Raw genomic sequence first — 18,668 nt, forward strand, 5'->3', positions numbered from 1 at the left:
CACTGTAGTCTTACCCGATCATAGGGCTGTCCTCTCATTAGGGAGAGACAACTTGTGCTTGTTTATCTTGAGGGTCACCATACCTCAGGCAAGGGGAGAGGTTGGAAAGGAGACTCCTTTGTTGTAACCTCAGCCAGTGTGGGAATTGAACCCACACTGTTAGCATCACATACCAGCAATTCAGCCAACTGAGCTAACCAGCTACAGTCAATGATAGAGATGAATTTTCACAATGCACTGGGTAAAATGTTATAAATGTAATAAAAGTGCTTTGCATTGTCAGAAGAATTGCTGTCAACAGATACAAATTATGTGCACAATTTTAATCTCTTCCTTTAAAGGTTTGGAGTTCTGCTTAGCAGTTGTTAGTAATTTTTCAAACAAGTAACCAATGTGATCAATTTTATGACCCTCCACCTGCGTATGTGTAGGTCGGGGGGGTAGGGAGGAACACATCAAAGAAAGTTGGGTGCCAGCTGGCTGACTTCCCAACTATCTCAGACCTGACTTCATGTTACACATGGCTAGAGGAGTGTGAGGGAAAATGTTGGTCATCAGCCAGCCTGCTCCAAAGGCTGCTGAGGCCCTGAAGAAGACAATTAACCTTTAATGTCATTTTTTTGGTCTGTGGAGATAGCAGAGCAAAATGCCTAAATGGAGGTACTCCAGCCTCCATGACAGGAAATTCCCCAGCTTTGTCCCTCCCCCTTGACCTGTCTGTTATAATCTCCCAATAACTGTCTCCCATCATTGGAATAAAATTCCTAAAATTCTAATTGCCTAAAGTCCTTAATTTACCTGAAATCCAGGAGATATCGTGCTTTCGCATTGGCGTTGCCTATAATGCCCATGATTTTATCCTGACAGTGATGGGACTGCAAATATTCTGGCTAATCAGATTAGCTGGCAGCTGTCTCAGATGGGACTTCTTATTCATGTGGAAATCCCACTCTGCATCAACTAATGCCATCTCCAGTAAAATATCACTGCGGGCAAACAGATTTTACCTCAGCAAACTGTGTGGATGAACTATTCCCTTGTAGAATTTATCCCCATTTCTATCAGAACTTTATCATTCGTACTTCGTCTTAAGTCTTAAACAATTGGAAAGCCCTCAACTGGCTGAAGATGTGTACAGGATGAAATCATCCTAAAACTTTGACTTGTACGAACCAATGCTATGAAGCATGTATTATCACATTTTTAAAAATTCTTTAATGTGATCTTGGTGTCATTGGCAGGGCCAGTGATTGTTGCCTATCCCTATGAGAGTGTGATTTCTTCTTGAACTGCTGAAGTTCATCTGGTGTAAGTGCTGCTCAGAAGGGATTTAAAGGTTTTGATCTGACTACCGTGAAAGTACGCTGATATATTTTCACAGGATGGTATGTGGCTTGGAGGGGAAACTTGCTGGTGGCAGTGTTCCCATTCATCTGCTTCCCTTGTTCTTCTAGGTGGTAGAGGTCATAGATTCGGAAGTTTCTGTCGAAGGAAGTTGGGAGAGTTGCTGTATCATGTAGATGGTGCAAATTGCTAAAACTGCAGTGGTGGAGGGAGTGAGTATTGAATGCGGTGAATATGCTGCCAATCACAGCCTGCTTTATCCTAGAGCATGTCAAGGTTTTTTGAGAGTTGTTGGATTTGCATTCATTCAGGCAAGTGGAGAATATTCAATCCCACTCATGATTTATGCCTTGTAGATACTGGACGAGCTTTGAAGAGTTAGGAGATGAGTTACTTACCTCAGATTCCCTGTCTCTGAAGTGCTTTTATAGCCACAGTGTGACCAGTTTCTGGTTAATGGCAATACCTTGGATGTTGATGGGAGGTGATTTTCTGATGTTAATACCATTAAATATCAAAGGGAGATAGCTAAATTCTCTGTTGTTGGTGATGGTGAAGCCTGGCGTAGCTACATAACAATGGTGTGCAAAAGCAAGTTCCGAGAGTTTGATCCAACAGTAGTGAAGAAACAGCACAGGTATTATTTACGACTTATCAGCCCAAGCCTAAATGTTGCCTAAGTCTTGCTGCATATGAAATTGGACTGTTTTAGTAACTGAGGAATCGTGAATGGCAGCTATCAACAACAGCGTTATTAAGCAGCACCGACTAAGCAATAATTTCTTCACAGATGCTAAATTTGGGTTCTGCGAGTGTCACTAAGCTCCTGATGAACAAAAGTGCAGAACTCAAGAGATGAAACAAGAGCAATTACCCTTGACATCAAAGCAACATTTGGCCAAGTGTAACATCAAGAGCCCTAGCAAAACTAGAGTCAATGGAGATTGAGGGCATTACTCTCCATTGAAATTATAGCTAGCAAAAAGAAATATGGTTGTCATTGTTAAAGGCCAGTCATCTCTTCCCAAGTCATTGCTGTTCCTCAGAGTAGTGTTCTAGGCCCCACCAGCTGTATCTTCAATGAGCAAGGTGCAGTCGTCAAAGATCATCCCCATTTCTGACCTGCAAGAAAGATGATTGACTTACTTTGACTCCAATTTTGCTCAGGCTGCTTGACATTACGTACAGTTACTAGTTAATTGTGACTCAGCAAACCTGAGTTTAGCTCTTTTGCCAGTCAGGAGTTGAGTGACCCTGAAAAAACCCAAACTAAGCATCATGAGCAGTGTTGAGTAAGTGCAGTTTGATAGAACTATTGATGATACCTCCCATCAGTTTACTGATCAAGTCAATTGCTTTAAGTCAATTACTACTACCTGCATATTGAGATCTGGGATATCTTGGGCTATGGCACTTACATTGCCCCTGAGCCAACTTGTTCCTTATATCTTCAGCTCCTTATGCACTGTATACTCATTTATTTACATCTGTACATGGTAGGTTATCAAACACAGCTCTCTAGTTTAGTGTCTAATACTTTTATCTTCAAATGCTCATTGTAAATTAGAATCTTCTCTCTTACTGATGTCTGAATCTTAGAAACATAGAAAACATAAGCAGGTGTTTTTCAAGCCTGCTATGCCATTCCTATGTGAAATGGCTGATTATCCAACTCAGTATCCTGTTCCCACTTTCTCCCTATACCTTTTGGTCCCCTTTATCCCTTAGAACTATATGTAACTCTTTCTTGAAACCATTCAATGTTTTTGCACCAACTGCTTTATGTGGCAGAGAATTTCACAGACTCACCACTTTCTGGTTGAAGAAATTTCTTCTCATCTCAGTTCCAAATGGCCTACCCCGTGAACTTAGACTGTGAGTCTTGGTTCTGGATTCCCCAGTTATTGGAAACATCCTTCCTGTGTTTACTCTGTCTCCTCCTTTTGGACTTCTCTAGATTTTTATGAGATTCCCCTCATTGTTCCAAATTCCAGTGAACTTAATCATAACTGATCCAGTTTTTCTTCTTATATCAGTCCTGCCATCCCAGTAATCAGTTTAATAAACCTTCATTGCACTCTCTCCAGAACCACAACATCCATCCTCAGATAAGGAGACCAAAACTGCACACAGTACTCCAGGTGTGGTCTTACCAAATGCTCTGCACTTGTTTATGTCAAATGTATGCCATTTATAGCGAACAGCCTGCAGAGCCAATGGGTTAATCAGAATTTCCAGAGAGGCCATGGGAACAGCTGTGGGAGAGACTAGCAATGGATTTGTTCAATTTTAGAGGCAAGATTTCATCCAAGTTGACTGTTATTGAACTGTTGATTCCACTGTAGCAGAGGGGAGGTGATGGCCTAGTAGTATCATTACTAGACTATTAATCCAGAGATCCTGACAATGTTCTGGGGACCTGGTTTTGAATTCTCCCATGGCAGATGGTAAAATTTGGATTCAATAAATACCTGGAATTAGGAGTCTAATGATGACTATGAAACCATTGTCAATTATTGGAAAATCCTATCTGGTTCTCTAATGTCCTTTAAGGAAAGAAAATGTTGTCCATACCTGGTCTGGCCCACACTTGACTCCAGATCCACAGCAATGTGGTTGACACTCTGGGCATTTATGGATGGGTATAAATGCTGGCCTAGCCAGTGAAGAAATAAAAAAATACTCCGATCAGAGCACTGAAAAAGATCTTTACAAACACTTCCCAGAAGAATTAGTATCAGACGATGGACCTCAATTTGTGAACAGGGAATTCATTTTAGAGCAAGCATCAACCAGGTGACAGGTTTCCCAATCACTCCTCAGACAAATGGAGAGGTGGAAAGGACTGTCAAGACTGTGAAGTACTAATGTATAAGAACTCAATTTGCCTTTCAATATAACTGGCCTCCACACAGATAATTGAGCACTTGTTTTGCACTTCATGACACCGACATATTGCTTGTGGAGTTTCTACAGGACTTCACTTCAACTTTTGAATAAGAATTCTATGCTTCTATGCTAATAATTCTTCCAGCATTATTAAGTTTTATTTCCATCCATGGTTACATTTTCAGCCTTTGGTCTGCTAGACTACGTTTCTACCACCCTCACAGAGAGAGTTGGCTGACCTTTGTGCACCCTTTGTCAGATTTTTAAGCTGCATGGATTTGTAAGAGTTTGCTTTCAGTTGCGAGCATAGTGTTGGTTATAGCTATAGAAAATGACTGCACTTCTTTGTAGAAAATCACTCTAATTATTCTGCACAAATAAGATCTTATTCTTCTGTTTATTCACTGCTACTCTTGAGAGTACATCTGCCATTACCTACACTTTACTTAGAACATAGATTATACACTAGTCGTATTTCATTAGTGTAAGTGTGAATCTTTGCATGCATTGAAACATTTTTGAGATTTCTTTTAATCACAATAGTGTATTCAAAGGCTTGTGATCCATCTCAACTTGGAATTTCAGTCACACGAGGTAATCTGCAAAACTTTCACATCCCCAAATAATTGCTTATGCTTCCTTTTCTTTAGTTGTGTACCTCTTTTAGTATCCATCAAAGTTCCCAGTTTGCATTTGACTAAGGACTGCTCCTAGTCTGTGAACAAAGCATCTGCGATTAACATCATGAATATTGTAATGTGCTAAAAATTCATTAGAAAGTAATTTCCCTTTAATTTTTTCAAAAAATCTACAATGATTCCATTGGAAATGTTTGTCAAAATCACCTTCAGTTTTCATTTAAAGCACTGTATCTAATATCATCTTCAACAGATTGCAATGAATACATACATTTCAACTCAACAAAGACATTCTGATTCCTTAGTATATTTAATGTTTGTATTAATGAATTAATGAATGTATTAATGAATGGTTGTAATAATAAATGTAATGGCATTTTGTTCTCTGTGACTTCATTGTGATACGTCAGTGAAGAAAAAAACCGAAAGAACTGCGGATACTGTAAATCAGAAACAAAAACAGAAGTTGCTGAAAAAGCTCTGCAGATCTGGCAGCATTCATGAAGAGAAATCAGAGTTAACATTTCAGGTCCGGTGACCCTTCCTCAGAACAATCAATCGCCCAATGCTTATCTGCTTTAAGTGATATCGTTAGTGATATTTCTGACTCTTCACTCCTAGAAAACCAGATTCTGTTTCTTGCAACATTTAGAAATCATACTGGTCACTGCTGCTCACTAAATTATGGTAGGGGCCCACCATTGTCACCAGACCATTGTTCACCATGTGTTTGGTTACTTCAAGCCCAAAGTGGATTAGAGCGAATGAGGGGAGGCATCTTTCTTAGAAGAATCTTGTTGAGTAAACAATTGAAGTTTATTGAATCACGGCAATTATTTACAGATTACATGAATATAATTTATATTAGTACAGAAACTGTTCGGAGCACACTAAATTCAGATTTGTCTCCTACAGCCTTCTTTCCTCAGCCCAAATCCTCAATACATAATTATAGTGGGTGGTGCTTACTACACTTAAGTATTAACCCTATTAAACCCTTGCACAGATGCTGATCTGACAGGAACATGATTGCAATATTCTTATGGAACTATTTTAAGGTATGTCTCAAACATGGTGATTATGGAGACATCCACCAGCTGCTGAAGAGATTCAGGAAGGTTTGTTAATGTTCCACTTGGTCACCTCCCTGCCATTTGCTGTGTCTTAGTCAAACTCAGTGATCCCTGCAATGACCTGTTTTTGACTGCACTGTATAATTCTCCAGGTGGACTGAATGATGCATGGTATCCTGAGTGCAGGCTCCTTCAGAGGCATTGGCACTTCAGTGTAGATCTTGGGGACTTCCTATAGAAATATAGAGCATATGTTAGAATGCTGGCTGTATGCCAGATTTTGTTCTAGTATTCACATAGCATATGTTTTGGTGGGTTGAATTTCCTTGGGTTTTTTTACACATTTGTTGTAACTGGTGAAATTAGCAACTCAGATCAGTAGACACGCTCAGCCCTGCCACCTCAACCATGAAAATTGAATGTATGTCTGTTTTGCTGCAAGTAGGAATAAATAAATAAAATGGGCAGTCCAATGTTTAGACAGATCTTCCAAATTCTCTCAGTTCCAACAATCCTGATTTTCCCCTTTTCAAAAGGATGCAAACAGTTCATGTTTTAGGAATTTCTTGGCATGTGACCTTTTCTAGTTAGGTGCCATCTTGGTCTGCAAGGAGAAATATAACAAAAATGTATTTGACCTGACAGAAGCACAGGGACAGTGATACCAAAGGATCATTCTACACCATCCCCCCTACCCCTACCCCCAATGTTTTGGTGAGCAGATGAAAATATTTGATACAGTGAGGGCTGATTATCATAATTGTTGTCTTAAAGATTCATCCTTAAAGATGAAAAGTTGGTAAGAATTTTGATTGTAAGCTTTGACCACAATAAATGCTCTACTGTACTTTAACTACGGGTTTAAGTAAACGGGAACATGGAGAACTGTCTGGAAGCATTGCATACGGACAACAATCAGCTGCAGTTAGAAGCAAGTCAGAGTAGGTTGACTCAACTGGTAATTGGGATGGGGTGGTGTGGGTGAATGATGAGTTATCTTTTGAGGAAAGGTTTGATAGGCTAGGCCTGTATCCATTGGTGTTATATAGGATAAGAAGTGATTTTATTGAAACATATCAGATCCTGACAGGATTTGACAGGGTGGATACTGAATGGCTGTTTCCACTTATGGGAGGGTCCAGGGGATGTAGCTTAAAAATAAGGGGTCTCCCATGTAAGATGGAAACAATTTTCATTCTCCCAGAGGGTCACAAATCTTGGAACTGTCTTCCAAAGAGGAGATGGTGCTATTGGATATTTCTAAGGCAGAGGTAGCTATATTCTTGACCAACAAGGGAGTCAGGAGTTATTGGAGGTAAGTAGGAATGTGCAGTTGAGACCACAAATAGATCAGCCGTGGGGGCTCAATGTTCTTCTCCTGTATTTGTGTGTTCTAGTACATTACAGATTGTGAGGAAACATTTTGTGGTATGTGTGTCATCCCCATCCAGTTCATAAATGGTTAGAACACATCAGTAAGTCATTCGCCCTTTTATGTCCTTGCTAGTGCTCTGGAGGAACAAATGCTATTAGCCTGCTGCATCCCAGTAGTCCTGCATATTTTTCCTTTTCAGATGATAATTCAATTGTAATTTGAAATTCTTGATTGAACTTGCCTCCACCACTTTCTCAGGCAGTGAATTCTAGATCGTAACTACTTATTGCATAGAACGTTTTTCTTTCACTATTTCTTTTGCAATTACAGTAAATCTGTGCCGAAAACAAAAAAATGCTGGAAATCACAGAGGGTCAGGCAGCATTAATGGAGAGAGAGCAAGCTAATGTTTTGAGTCTAGAACACTCTTCATCAGAGCATTTGCAGTAATTTACTCGTAGTAAATCTGTGCCCTCTGGTTCCCAATCCTTTCATTGATGGGAACCATTTCTCCTTACCTACCAGGTCTAGACCCCTCATAATGTTGCATACCTCGATCAAATCTCAACCCCTCTTCTCCAATCTTTTCCTATCTACATTACTGTAATAAAGTTTATAGTCACATCCTAAAACATTTTCTATTTTGCATATTTTTTAGTGTTCTTTGCATTTCATTATTTCTAAGGAACCTAATTGGCTGTGAAGCAGTTTGCCACATACTGAAATTTCAAAAGAATACAAATTCTTTTCAAAGAAATCCATGAAAGTAAGCACGCTAATTAATTTACCCACATGCTCCTGGAACCATGGTAAAATAAGATTCACCGTATATAAATGAATAAGAAGATGAAAAAAAAATTCTCTAGTTTGAGAAATACAACAGTGTAAAGACATTTGACAGCTGTGACATAACTGCTATTACTGCTCTGTGGAAAAAGAGATTAATATGCTGACTGTTCTGACCTATGCATCAGTCATGTGTGTGGTACATTTGCGGGCAATATATCGCCCGATACTGAAAATGGCCCGAACCCGACCTAGGAATTAGAAGAAAAAGTTTTGAGAGGGTGTGATATCCTTTGCTGCCACTGTCATTGCAATCTTTTTGGTGTAGATACCCTGCTCATGTCCTTGCAGTTGATGGCACAAGTGTTCCAATAGCTCTGCTATCTAATATCTGCAGTTCCCTATATAATTTCCAGCTATGTGTGCCAGGCTCTGCAGGTTGATATGTGGCACACTGATAAATATAAACAATCTAAGTCTGGCTGCTGATCATGTCCCAGCACCATTTTACTCATCAAATAATAGTAAGTCAAATATCGTAACTTTGTCTGTCATGCAAATATTTGGTTAAATGTGATTCACTAAAGTTCTGTGAAAGTATATCTGTTATAACCATATTTTCTATGTTCTGTTTTCTCACCTCACCTGTTATGCCAAAGGAAGTGTTTCACTAACTTTCAATAAATTAGCAGACAAATCAAATATTTTAAGTCCTTATAAACATTGTGCGATGACATATGCTTGTGCTGAGGCCTGATATGCGGCCAGTCACAACAATGTCACCGTCAAAATATCGCAGTTCTAAGGGAGATGGACTGGAGAACGTTCCAGAGTAAGGAAAAAGTCCATAAAGGAATTTAAATACAAAGATAAAAATTTACATTGTAGGCATTGGAAATCCAGGGGCAAAATATGGCTAATCAAGGACAGGAATAGTTAATGAATTGAACTAATATGCCAAGTAATAAATTGGATTCAGAATGCCATTTCACATATCTTTAGTCCAAACAGCTTAATGGTAAGGCAGAGTGGTGACAGCAAAGGATAGGGAAGGAAGCTAATCCTGCCCTCCAAATCCCTCTACTTGGTTAGGCATACTGTCCATGGATCTGTGGGCTGAGAATCAGCCTGTTCAGTTCCATGAAGAACCACAGCAGAAACTCACAACCCTAAGGAGACACCATTCTTGAATTGAGGGACAGCCAACAATGACAACCAGCAGTGGAAAGAAACTTTCTTCCTACTAGCATGCACTGCATTTGAACATTAGTATCACATGTGAGAAGCAGACACCAAATGGCTTCACCAAATTGATTATTGTTTTTTAACAATGTTTCGGTTGACAATTGTATGATGACAATACTTTCTATTATGGATGGATGCAACTAAAGAAGGCTAATCTTGCAAATAGTAGAATTTACTTCTGGTACTTATCTTTCTAGGTCAAACTTGCGTTAGCACTCATTGATAATACGAATCAAACTGAAGAGTATCAGCAACTGCAACAAACTTGCAAAAGTGCAAAAAACCAGCTTGCAGATATTTATGATGACAGACAGAAGACAGAAATACGCATTAAAGATTATTTACAGGTAATTTGAACAACATATGATGAAAAGAAAAGTTAAGAAGCATACTGAGTTATTATTCTATGGAGTACAGGAAAATGTTTTATCACCCATTAAGTTTCTGCTTAGCTGAGCTAAGAAGAAATAAATATTAAAACCAAAATCTTCTTATCTATGTCATAATCAATGGATGATGTTGAATGGTGACATCAGGTCGAATGGGTTTGGAATGACAGGGAGGTGGAGAGTGAATTGTCGATGGCTTCTGGTGGTGGCTTGGGTTTCTGGGTGTTGGAGTGTTTGGATGGTGTTGTCAGGTTTTGGAGGGGATGTGAGGGGAGGTGAGGAAGACACAGCAGGTGTTGGTGGGTAGAGTATTGTGCATGGAGGATCTGGTGGAGTTAGTGTGAGTGATTGGGAAGACCATCTTAAGTTTGGCGTATCAATGATATTGTTAGCCAGGAGTTAAAGCAGGTTTTAATCTGTTTAACCATTCCTGGGTAACTATTCAAGCAAGTCACTCAGAACCTTCCAAAGTCTCTAACTCTAAACTCACTGTTGTAGAATACAACTAACTCGGAGTCACTGTGACAGAATTTCCAATGGGTTCAAATTCACATCTTTTCTGGCTATCCAAAGTCTGGGAAATCTAGGTCAAAATCTGTGCAATGTTTGTTATGTTGTTACATTTCCTGTAAATAAACAGGAACTGACTGATATATGAATTTACATCCAGGGTGCCACATTTTACTACTGCACTGCAATTATGTATCAAATGACAATATATCAAACTACCAGCCATATGACAAGTTAAAATACATAATCTCCAGCATTTTTGACGTAAAGTGTGATTGTTTCTTCTCATGTGAGAAGCATAACATGGTGGTAGTGGGTGTAGTTGAGTAAAATACCCAACATTTTCTGTAGATGTAATGCTTCTTCTTAATTTACTTGTGGGACATGGGCATCGATGGCTGGCCAGTATTTATTGCCCATCCCTAGTGGCCCTTGAGAAGGTGGTGGCAAGCTGCCTTCTTAAACCACTACAGTCCATATGCTGACAGTTGACCCACAATTCCCTTAGGGAAGGAATTCCAGGATTCTGACACAGCCACAGAGAAGGAATGATATATTTCCAAGTCAAGATGGTGAGTTGCCTGGAGGGGTGCTTCCAGGTAGTGGTGTTCCCATGCTTCTGCTGCCATTGTCCTTCTGGATGGAAGTGGTCGTGGGTTTGGAAGGTGCTGTCTAAGCATCTTTGCTGAATTAGATTGAAAATTTAAGTCCAATTAATGCCAGAGAAAGAGACAAAAAAATCAGCAAACTATGCAAAAATGAAATGGCCACCGTAGCAATAAATGCACAGCCCCTACACGATGAATTGGGAGACTGATGACTTCATAGAGACACAAGAGAAGTTTAAGCAAAAGTGTGGACTGACATTCAGTAGTTTCAATGTAACTGACCACAGTGAAGGGGAAAGGATAAGCTGCTACATCCTTTTTACGGCAGAAGAAATAGTTAAATTTGTTTAATAGCTGAAAGCTAAGTGAAGATGACAGCAAAGACCCAGATGAAATTCTTGAAAAACTTAGCATTTATCTCCCAGTAAAAATCAAATCGTTGGATCTAATGCACATTAATTTTAAGGCCTGATGATAATTTCCTAACAAGTTTGAAAAATGCACCAGAAAAAGTAAATTCAAGGACACCAAGAGGCAAAGAGTTTAAGATCAGGGAGGTTATGCTGGAACTGTCTAAAACGCTGATTAGGCCACAGCTGCACTATTGTGTGCTGGTCTGGAATCCATATTAGAGGAGGAATGTGACAGCACTGGAGGTGGCACAGAGGGCACAGATTTACCAGGATGTTGCCTTGGCTGGAGATTTTCAATTATGAAGAGAGATTGGACAGACTGGAATTCTTTTCCCTAGAGGAGAGGAGACTGAAGGGGGACATGATTAATCATCATCATAGAATGATACAATCCCTACAGTGTAGAAACAGGTCATTTGGCCCAACAAGTCCACACTGACCCTCCGAAGAGCATCCCACCCAGACCCATCTCCCTGCCCGTTCCTTGTAATTCCCATGGCTAACTTATACATCCCTGGACACTATAGCATGGCCAGTCCACCTGACCTGCACATCTTTGGACTGTAGGAGGAAACCAGAGCAGACAAGGCAAGAATATGCAAACTCCACACAGAGAGTTGCCCAAGAGTGGAATCAAACCTGGATCCCTGGCACTGTGAGGCAGCCACTGAGCCACCGTGCCACCCTAGCCACTGTGCCGCCCTTTCAGATAAGGAGATAGATTAAGATATATAAAATTATGAAGGGCTTAGATATAGCAGACAGAAAGAACCTTTTCCTCTTAATGGAGGGAATTATGACCAGGGGCATAGATTTAAGGTAAGGGTCAGAAAATTTAGAAGAGATGTGAGGAAAAACTTCTTCACCCAGAGGGTGCTAGAAATCTGAACTCTCTGTCTGTGAGGCAGAAATCCTCATAACATTTCAGAAGTATTTAGATGTGCACTAATGATGCCAAGGCATACAATACTATGGGGCACGTGCTGGAAAATGGTATCAGAATAGTTAGATGATTGTTTTTGACTAGGGCACAGTTATGATGGGCCAAAACGGTTTTTTTCTCTGTGCTGTAAGATCTCTATGATTATAATTCTTTAAGACAGAGAAAAGGCTGCTACATCAACCCACTGTGCACCCTGACACAGAAAAAGATTTCATTGAAAAGGACAAGCTCACAATATCACAGGCTATATACCTTGCCAGAACACGTGAGACCACAAACATACAGATGAGAAAACTGACTACTCAAAAAAACAGCTTTCAGTTAAATCAGGAGAAAGGCAGCAGAGTTAATGCTGCAACAGCAACAATACACACTAGACAAAGAAAAGAATACGAATGAGCTGGTAGGAGGAGTTGTTGGGCCTGAAGTGGGGTTGAGGACAGGGTGTAGTGGGGTGGGTGGTTGGTTCAGGTTAGGAGAATGTTATGTCTGGTGAGGGTGGCAGGGGGAGGAGGTGGTGGGGGTTGAAATGTTGGCATGGTGTCTGTTACAGGGGTCGAAGTGTTTTGTGTCCAACTGATGAATGAGACTATTCCGTTTAGGGGTGGTCAGGCCAGTAGTGGGGGGTGGTCGGTTCAGGTTGGGTGGTTGTTAGGTCAGGCTGGTCTGATTGGGGGGATGAGGAGTATCAGTCGGACTGATTAGAAAGGAGTGGTATCTGATAGGATAGAGGTGTGCTGGTTCTGAAGGTGTTATGGAGGTGGAGACAAGCTGGCAATATAAAGGATATTGGATGAAGGCTGGATGTCAGTTTGGCAGTGTTGGATTGGGGGAGGTTTTGGAAATGTGTCAGGTTAAGGGATGATGATCAGGACTTGACGTGTTGTAGATTAGGCATAGTGAGTTGGGTTTAGATAAACAGTTATTCCAGATTTTAATCTTCTGATATTTCCCGGGTAACTATTAAACTTAAGTGAGTTGGAGCCCTCTGACTTTTCCAATTTTAGTAGACTCCTTTGGAGGCTTCCAGACACAAGGGAATTGCCCATCAGAAATTTCATCTTCTCAAGCAATTCCCATGAAGTCATTTCATCGGAGGATTCTGCATGGTCCCCATGAACAAATCCATCTACACTACTTTAATTATACTTTGGCCATTGGAATATATGGGCTAATGGTTCTAGCAGTGCTGTTTTTGAGAGTGAATAGTTGTGGTGGTCTACAAGGTGTTGAAGCAAAGTTTCTGGTAGAACGTAGTGATGTTCCCATGCAATGAGTTCACTCCCTGCAGTAATATTGGCTGCAAACACAGCCAGTTTATTTTCTCTCCCTCTGACTTCTACTTTCCTCACTTTTCTTTCTGTTGTTTTTTGCTGGTGTCATTTCAGCAAAAAAAACAATAGAACTGACTGTAATCTGAAATCTGCTTTCTTTGTAAACTATCCCATTCTCATTGCCAGTAATATATATTGGGTCCAGATTCTGTTTCATTAATGAGCTGACTTTGACAGCAGGAAATTCTTCTGATGCAGTTATCGTAATGTTTTAAAAATGCGTAGCAACTGAACCCAATATTTTGGAAATTTAATTGTTTTGTTTAGACAGTATTTTAATGAGAGAGATAAAGATCAGTTATGTCAGCAGACCGATGGATTAGAATGTTATACTTTACCTGTTATATTGCCACTTGCAGTTTTAATGGGTTTTGCGTCTTTTCCACAGAATAAATAATGTCAGACTTTTGAAATAGCAAATGTTTAAGTAGTGGATTTTATATTTCATTTTCTAACCATTGGAAATATAATACCGCAGGGCCAAGAAAATGTACCTCTGGCCTCAGCCACTAACATTGACAGCAAATGTCTGAATGCACTGAACCAGTGAAACATAAAAACCAAAACCAAAAAATTCTGATCCTATTACATTTACATTTATTACATTAAATTGTTTTGCTTTGCTAATATTGCTTTTTGTCACTTTCAAAATCAAATGTGCCTTTCTTTATTATAAGCAAAAAGCAATCATATTACTGTAAAATACATAAGCTGCCTTGTATTGCATACTAATTTGAATAATCAGCTTTTGTCACCAGCTACATTGCTTGAAAAGCATATGAGAAATTTGACAAAATGTATTTTGGATGAATTTCTCAGGGTAAATGTTTGTACTAAAATACACATCGGTGAGCACTGCACTGACAGAAGAGCTGGTGGATGTGGCAGTGGTAATCGAAGGTGCTAAGCCAGCTGTCTCGCTCTGTTTGTTTGCTCACTGCTTTGGGCATTTTGCCAACCTCATTGCAAATAACTGCATTAGTCAAGTGTATCAGAATTATTACAACACGGCGTCCATCTCATTTATTGCTGTTTGTGCATTTTCTAAGTCTACAACAGAACGAAAGAATTTTTCAACTTGCTGACCTTTGTAGCTTCACTAAGCCCAGAAGTTCACTTTTTGTTTGGACAGATGTTGACATAATAACAATATTTTTCAGTCACTTTATGGAACCACTACCTTTCCCATATGATATGCAGTGAAAACAATCCCTGACTGCATCATGACTTAAGATATATGTTCTAGCTGTGACTGGCATGCCTATAAAAACTTCTTTATAAAGTTACTATCATAATTTGTAATCCAGTCCTAAACAAATTAAATGCACAAATGTATGCAGATCTTAGATTAACTATCTTCTTTTTGTTCAAATATATTTTCAAATATAATGTTAATATATCACTAAAGTTCTTAGTATGTCACTTTGTGTTGACGTTAGATCTGTGCTGGATGTTTATAGCAAATATCGAACAATATATTGTGATCATATTCTGCGTTGGTTATCAAACAAAGGAACCATATTAATTTGTCAGCATAACAAACTTGAAGAAAACATCTAACTGTTGTCCTTAAGGAAAATAAAGCATGTGCTTTATTTAATGTGAAATCCAAAGAGAAAATAGCGGTTTAAATTTTATCAACATAAAATAGGTTTATCAATAACTAATTTAGCAGAACAGAAGCAAACACCCAATTTAAATATTTGTTTATTTTATCTTTTAAACACAAACTCATTAGTTATTCAAGTAAGACTAGTAATACGTCGCCTCTTCCTCTTCTGGCTGCAGTTCATTCTAACATAACCTGTCCAATCTTTCCTTATAAGGCAAGCCTTCTATTCTAGGTATAACTCTGGTAAACCTTCTCTGAACTGCTTCCAACTTATTTACATCTTTCCTTAAATAAGGTGACCAGTATTGTGCACAGTATGCCAGATGTGATCTTATCAGTCCCCTGAATAACTGAAGCATAAGCTCCCTAATATAGGATTCAATTCTCCTTGCAATAGATTGTGTCATTCCATTGCCTTTCCTAATTACTTGCTGTAACAGCATACTAATCTCTTGTGAATATGCATGTGGACACCCAGAACCCTCCGGATTTCAGAGCTCTGCAATCTCTCACCGTTGAGATATTAGTTTTATTATTTACTCTTCCTTCCCAAATAGACAATTTCATATTTCTCCACATTAAACTCCACTTGTCACATCTTTGACCACTCACAATGTATTTATATTCCTTTGTAGTCTCCTTATCTCCTCTTCACAACTTAAGTTTCTACATATCTTTGTGTCATTATCACATTTGGCAATCATTCCTCTGTCTTTGCTTATATAAGTTGTAAAAGTTGAGGTCCCAGCACTGATCCCTGTGGCACACCACTTGTTACATATTACCAACCAGAAAATTACCATTGATGCCTACTCTCTGCTTCATTGTCGACCAATCCAGTCAATCTTCTATTTTGACAATATTCTACAGCTGACACAATGAGCACCTTTGATCTGTTTTCACAGCTTTCTGGAAATCTAAGTATATTCACTGATTTCCCTTTATCCACAGCATATGTTTCTTCCTCCAAGAACACCAATAAATTAGTTAGTATAAGTTCCCTTCTACAAAATCATGTTGACTCTGTCTGATTGCCAAAGTTATCTAAGTTTTCTGCTCTGACTTCTTTCATAATAACTTCCCATATTTTCCCTATGACATTTGTTAAGCAAGCTGACCATAGTTACTTGCTTTCTGTCTCTCTCCCATTTTGAATAAATGTTTGCTATCATCCATAAATTTTCTGATTTAATATCTCCTTTCCCGAATCAAGGGAGTTTTGGAAAATTAAAATCAATGCATTAACTATCGCACAAGTCACTTCTATTAAGACCGATGTACAAAGACTGGTCACCAAACTACCAGAAAGATATGGATGCTTTGGCAAGGATACAGAAAAGGTTATGGGGGATTTTAGCTGTGAAGAAAGTTGGCTAGACTGGGTTTGTTTTCACTGGAATACAGGAGGTTGAGGGCTGACCTAATAGAAGTTTATAAGATTGTGAATGGCATGGATAGAGTGAAAAGTATGAGGTTTCTTCACGTGGTGGAGGGGTCAATTACTACGGGACACAGGTTCAAAGTGCAAGGGGGGATGTTTAAAAGAGATGTGCGAGAGACATTTTTCACAAAAAGGGTAGGGAGCGCCTGGAACGTGTTGCCAGAGGAGGTGGGGGAAGCAGCATTCAAGAAGCACTTGGACGAATACATAAATAGGAAGGGAATAGAGGGATACAGATCCTGTAAGCAAAGACAGTTTTAGTTTGGAAGGACAGAATGTGTCGGCTCAGGCTTGGACTGCCGAAGGCTCTGTTCCTGTGCTGTATTGTTCCTTGTTCTTTGACTGTTGATTGAGACAATTTCTTCTTCCGCAAACTGAAAATGGCACTTAGTGTATAAGGCAACAGCTACTGTATCATGTCATTGTCAAATAATCAGAGACTTGAAAAAATAGTCCTTCACTCTTGGAAAATCATTATAGTGAATATTAAATAGGTCTGTAGTAATTCTGTATGGTCCCCAGGTGCAATGATGAATCTTGTGAGGTATTGTCAGCTCCTTGTGCTTTCTTGGTTGGAGTGCTGCATGTGGCTTACAGATTCGCACGGTCTTCTCCATATCGCAACTGATCTCAGCAAGTGTACAGATTTTCTCGCCAGATGTCTGATATACTGAATGCCCATGCAATTCTAGTGCAATTGCATCAGAACATCTGAATGGAGTCATTCGGATCTTAAAACCTGTCCACCTTTAAGTATTATATTTTTGGATATTCCTAATTTAGCTCAGTAGGCTCAATCCAGCATTAAGGTTTCCTGGACTTTTTGGAGTGCATCAGGCTTACCTTCAGTTATGGTTTCCATATACCTTGGAGTATGGGTCTTTGGATGTCTTTTTTCAAAATTGTTGACATTAGTACTGACCAAATCTCATCAAGGTGACATGTAATAATCTTCGGCCTCTACATCTAGTGAATTGACTTGCAGATCTAATGAAATAACTATATTGTTTACTGGATCTAGCAACGTTCTCCAGGTGTCTGAAGTAACCTGAACTTGTAGTGAATGTCACAGCCATATCCTTGAATTTTGATCAACACATTGCAAAATTTATGATGCATTTGACAATGGTTTTCATCATATAATTTCAAGGGTTTTGTGATCTGTTTTCATAATGAATATCTTTCCAAACAGATTTAAGTGAACAAAAACAGAAATTGCTGGAAAAGCGCAGCAGTCTGGCAGCATCTGTGGTAGAAAATCAGAGTTAATGATTCATGTCCTCTGTTCTGAGGAAGGGTCACTGGACCTAAAACGTTAACTCTGATTTCTCTCCACAGATACTCCCAGATCTGCTGAGTTTTTCCAGCAATTTCTGTATTTGTTTCTGATTTTCAGCATCTGCAGTTCTTTCTGTAGATATAGGTGAAATTGTATTCTAACAATTTATAGAGATATTGTGTCCTGCTCTATTTTGAATAATATGTTTGCTCTGATTATAAGCCTTTTGATCTGACTGCAATGAATTTTCCATCCTACAAAGTGCAAGCTCCTTTCTGCAATGCATTGACCTGCAAGTTGTTTTCTTTCCCTCAGTCATAAAACTGGACCGAGGTTGTTTTCTGCCATAGTGACATTTTTAACCCTCAAACATGTGCTGATGATCCTTTTGTACATGAATGGTACTTCCTTGTGCAATTATCACCTGAACAACAATACCTTCTGAACAAAGTCGGGAGGATATGCGTGCAAGGAAGCTAAATAATGCCAAGCAATGCTGCAGATCTTCCCTGTCCTGCAAGAAGGCATGGAGTGTGCAAGAGAACTCATACTTTTCCTAGTTAAACTGAAACAGAAGTTAGCTGAAATACCAGAAGTCTTTTCCAACTTGGAAGAATCAAATGCTGCACATTTTTAATGGTACAAGATCATTTTGCTTTTGGAAGCAATGAGGGAGATACTTTGAGACAAACTGACACCAAGGATCTTTGAGTTAAGGTAATTCTGCCTGATAACAGTTCTCTTGTTGAGAATCAGTTTGCTACAAAACTAGAAGTACAAGGACAACCA

At 39.2% G+C, this 18,668-nt stretch overlaps 1 protein-coding gene across 1 annotated transcript in view; it reads left to right on the forward strand.

Moving 5' to 3' along the window:
• LOC109931136 (coiled-coil domain-containing protein 178) overlaps positions 1-18,668 on the forward strand; it is a 332,555-nt gene that overhangs the window by 230,092 nt on the left and 83,795 nt on the right. The window contains exon 17 of the mRNA XM_048596128.1: positions 9,548-9,697. Within this exon, the coding sequence (XP_048452085.1) occupies positions 9,548-9,697 (150 nt within the window). The remainder of the gene's footprint in view (positions 1-9,547; positions 9,698-18,668) is intronic.

This window comes from Rhincodon typus, chromosome 4 (genome assembly GCF_021869965.1).
Source record: "Rhincodon typus isolate 14 chromosome 4, sRhiTyp1.1, whole genome shotgun sequence".
NCBI classification, from domain to species: Eukaryota; Metazoa; Chordata; class Chondrichthyes; order Orectolobiformes; family Rhincodontidae; genus Rhincodon; species Rhincodon typus.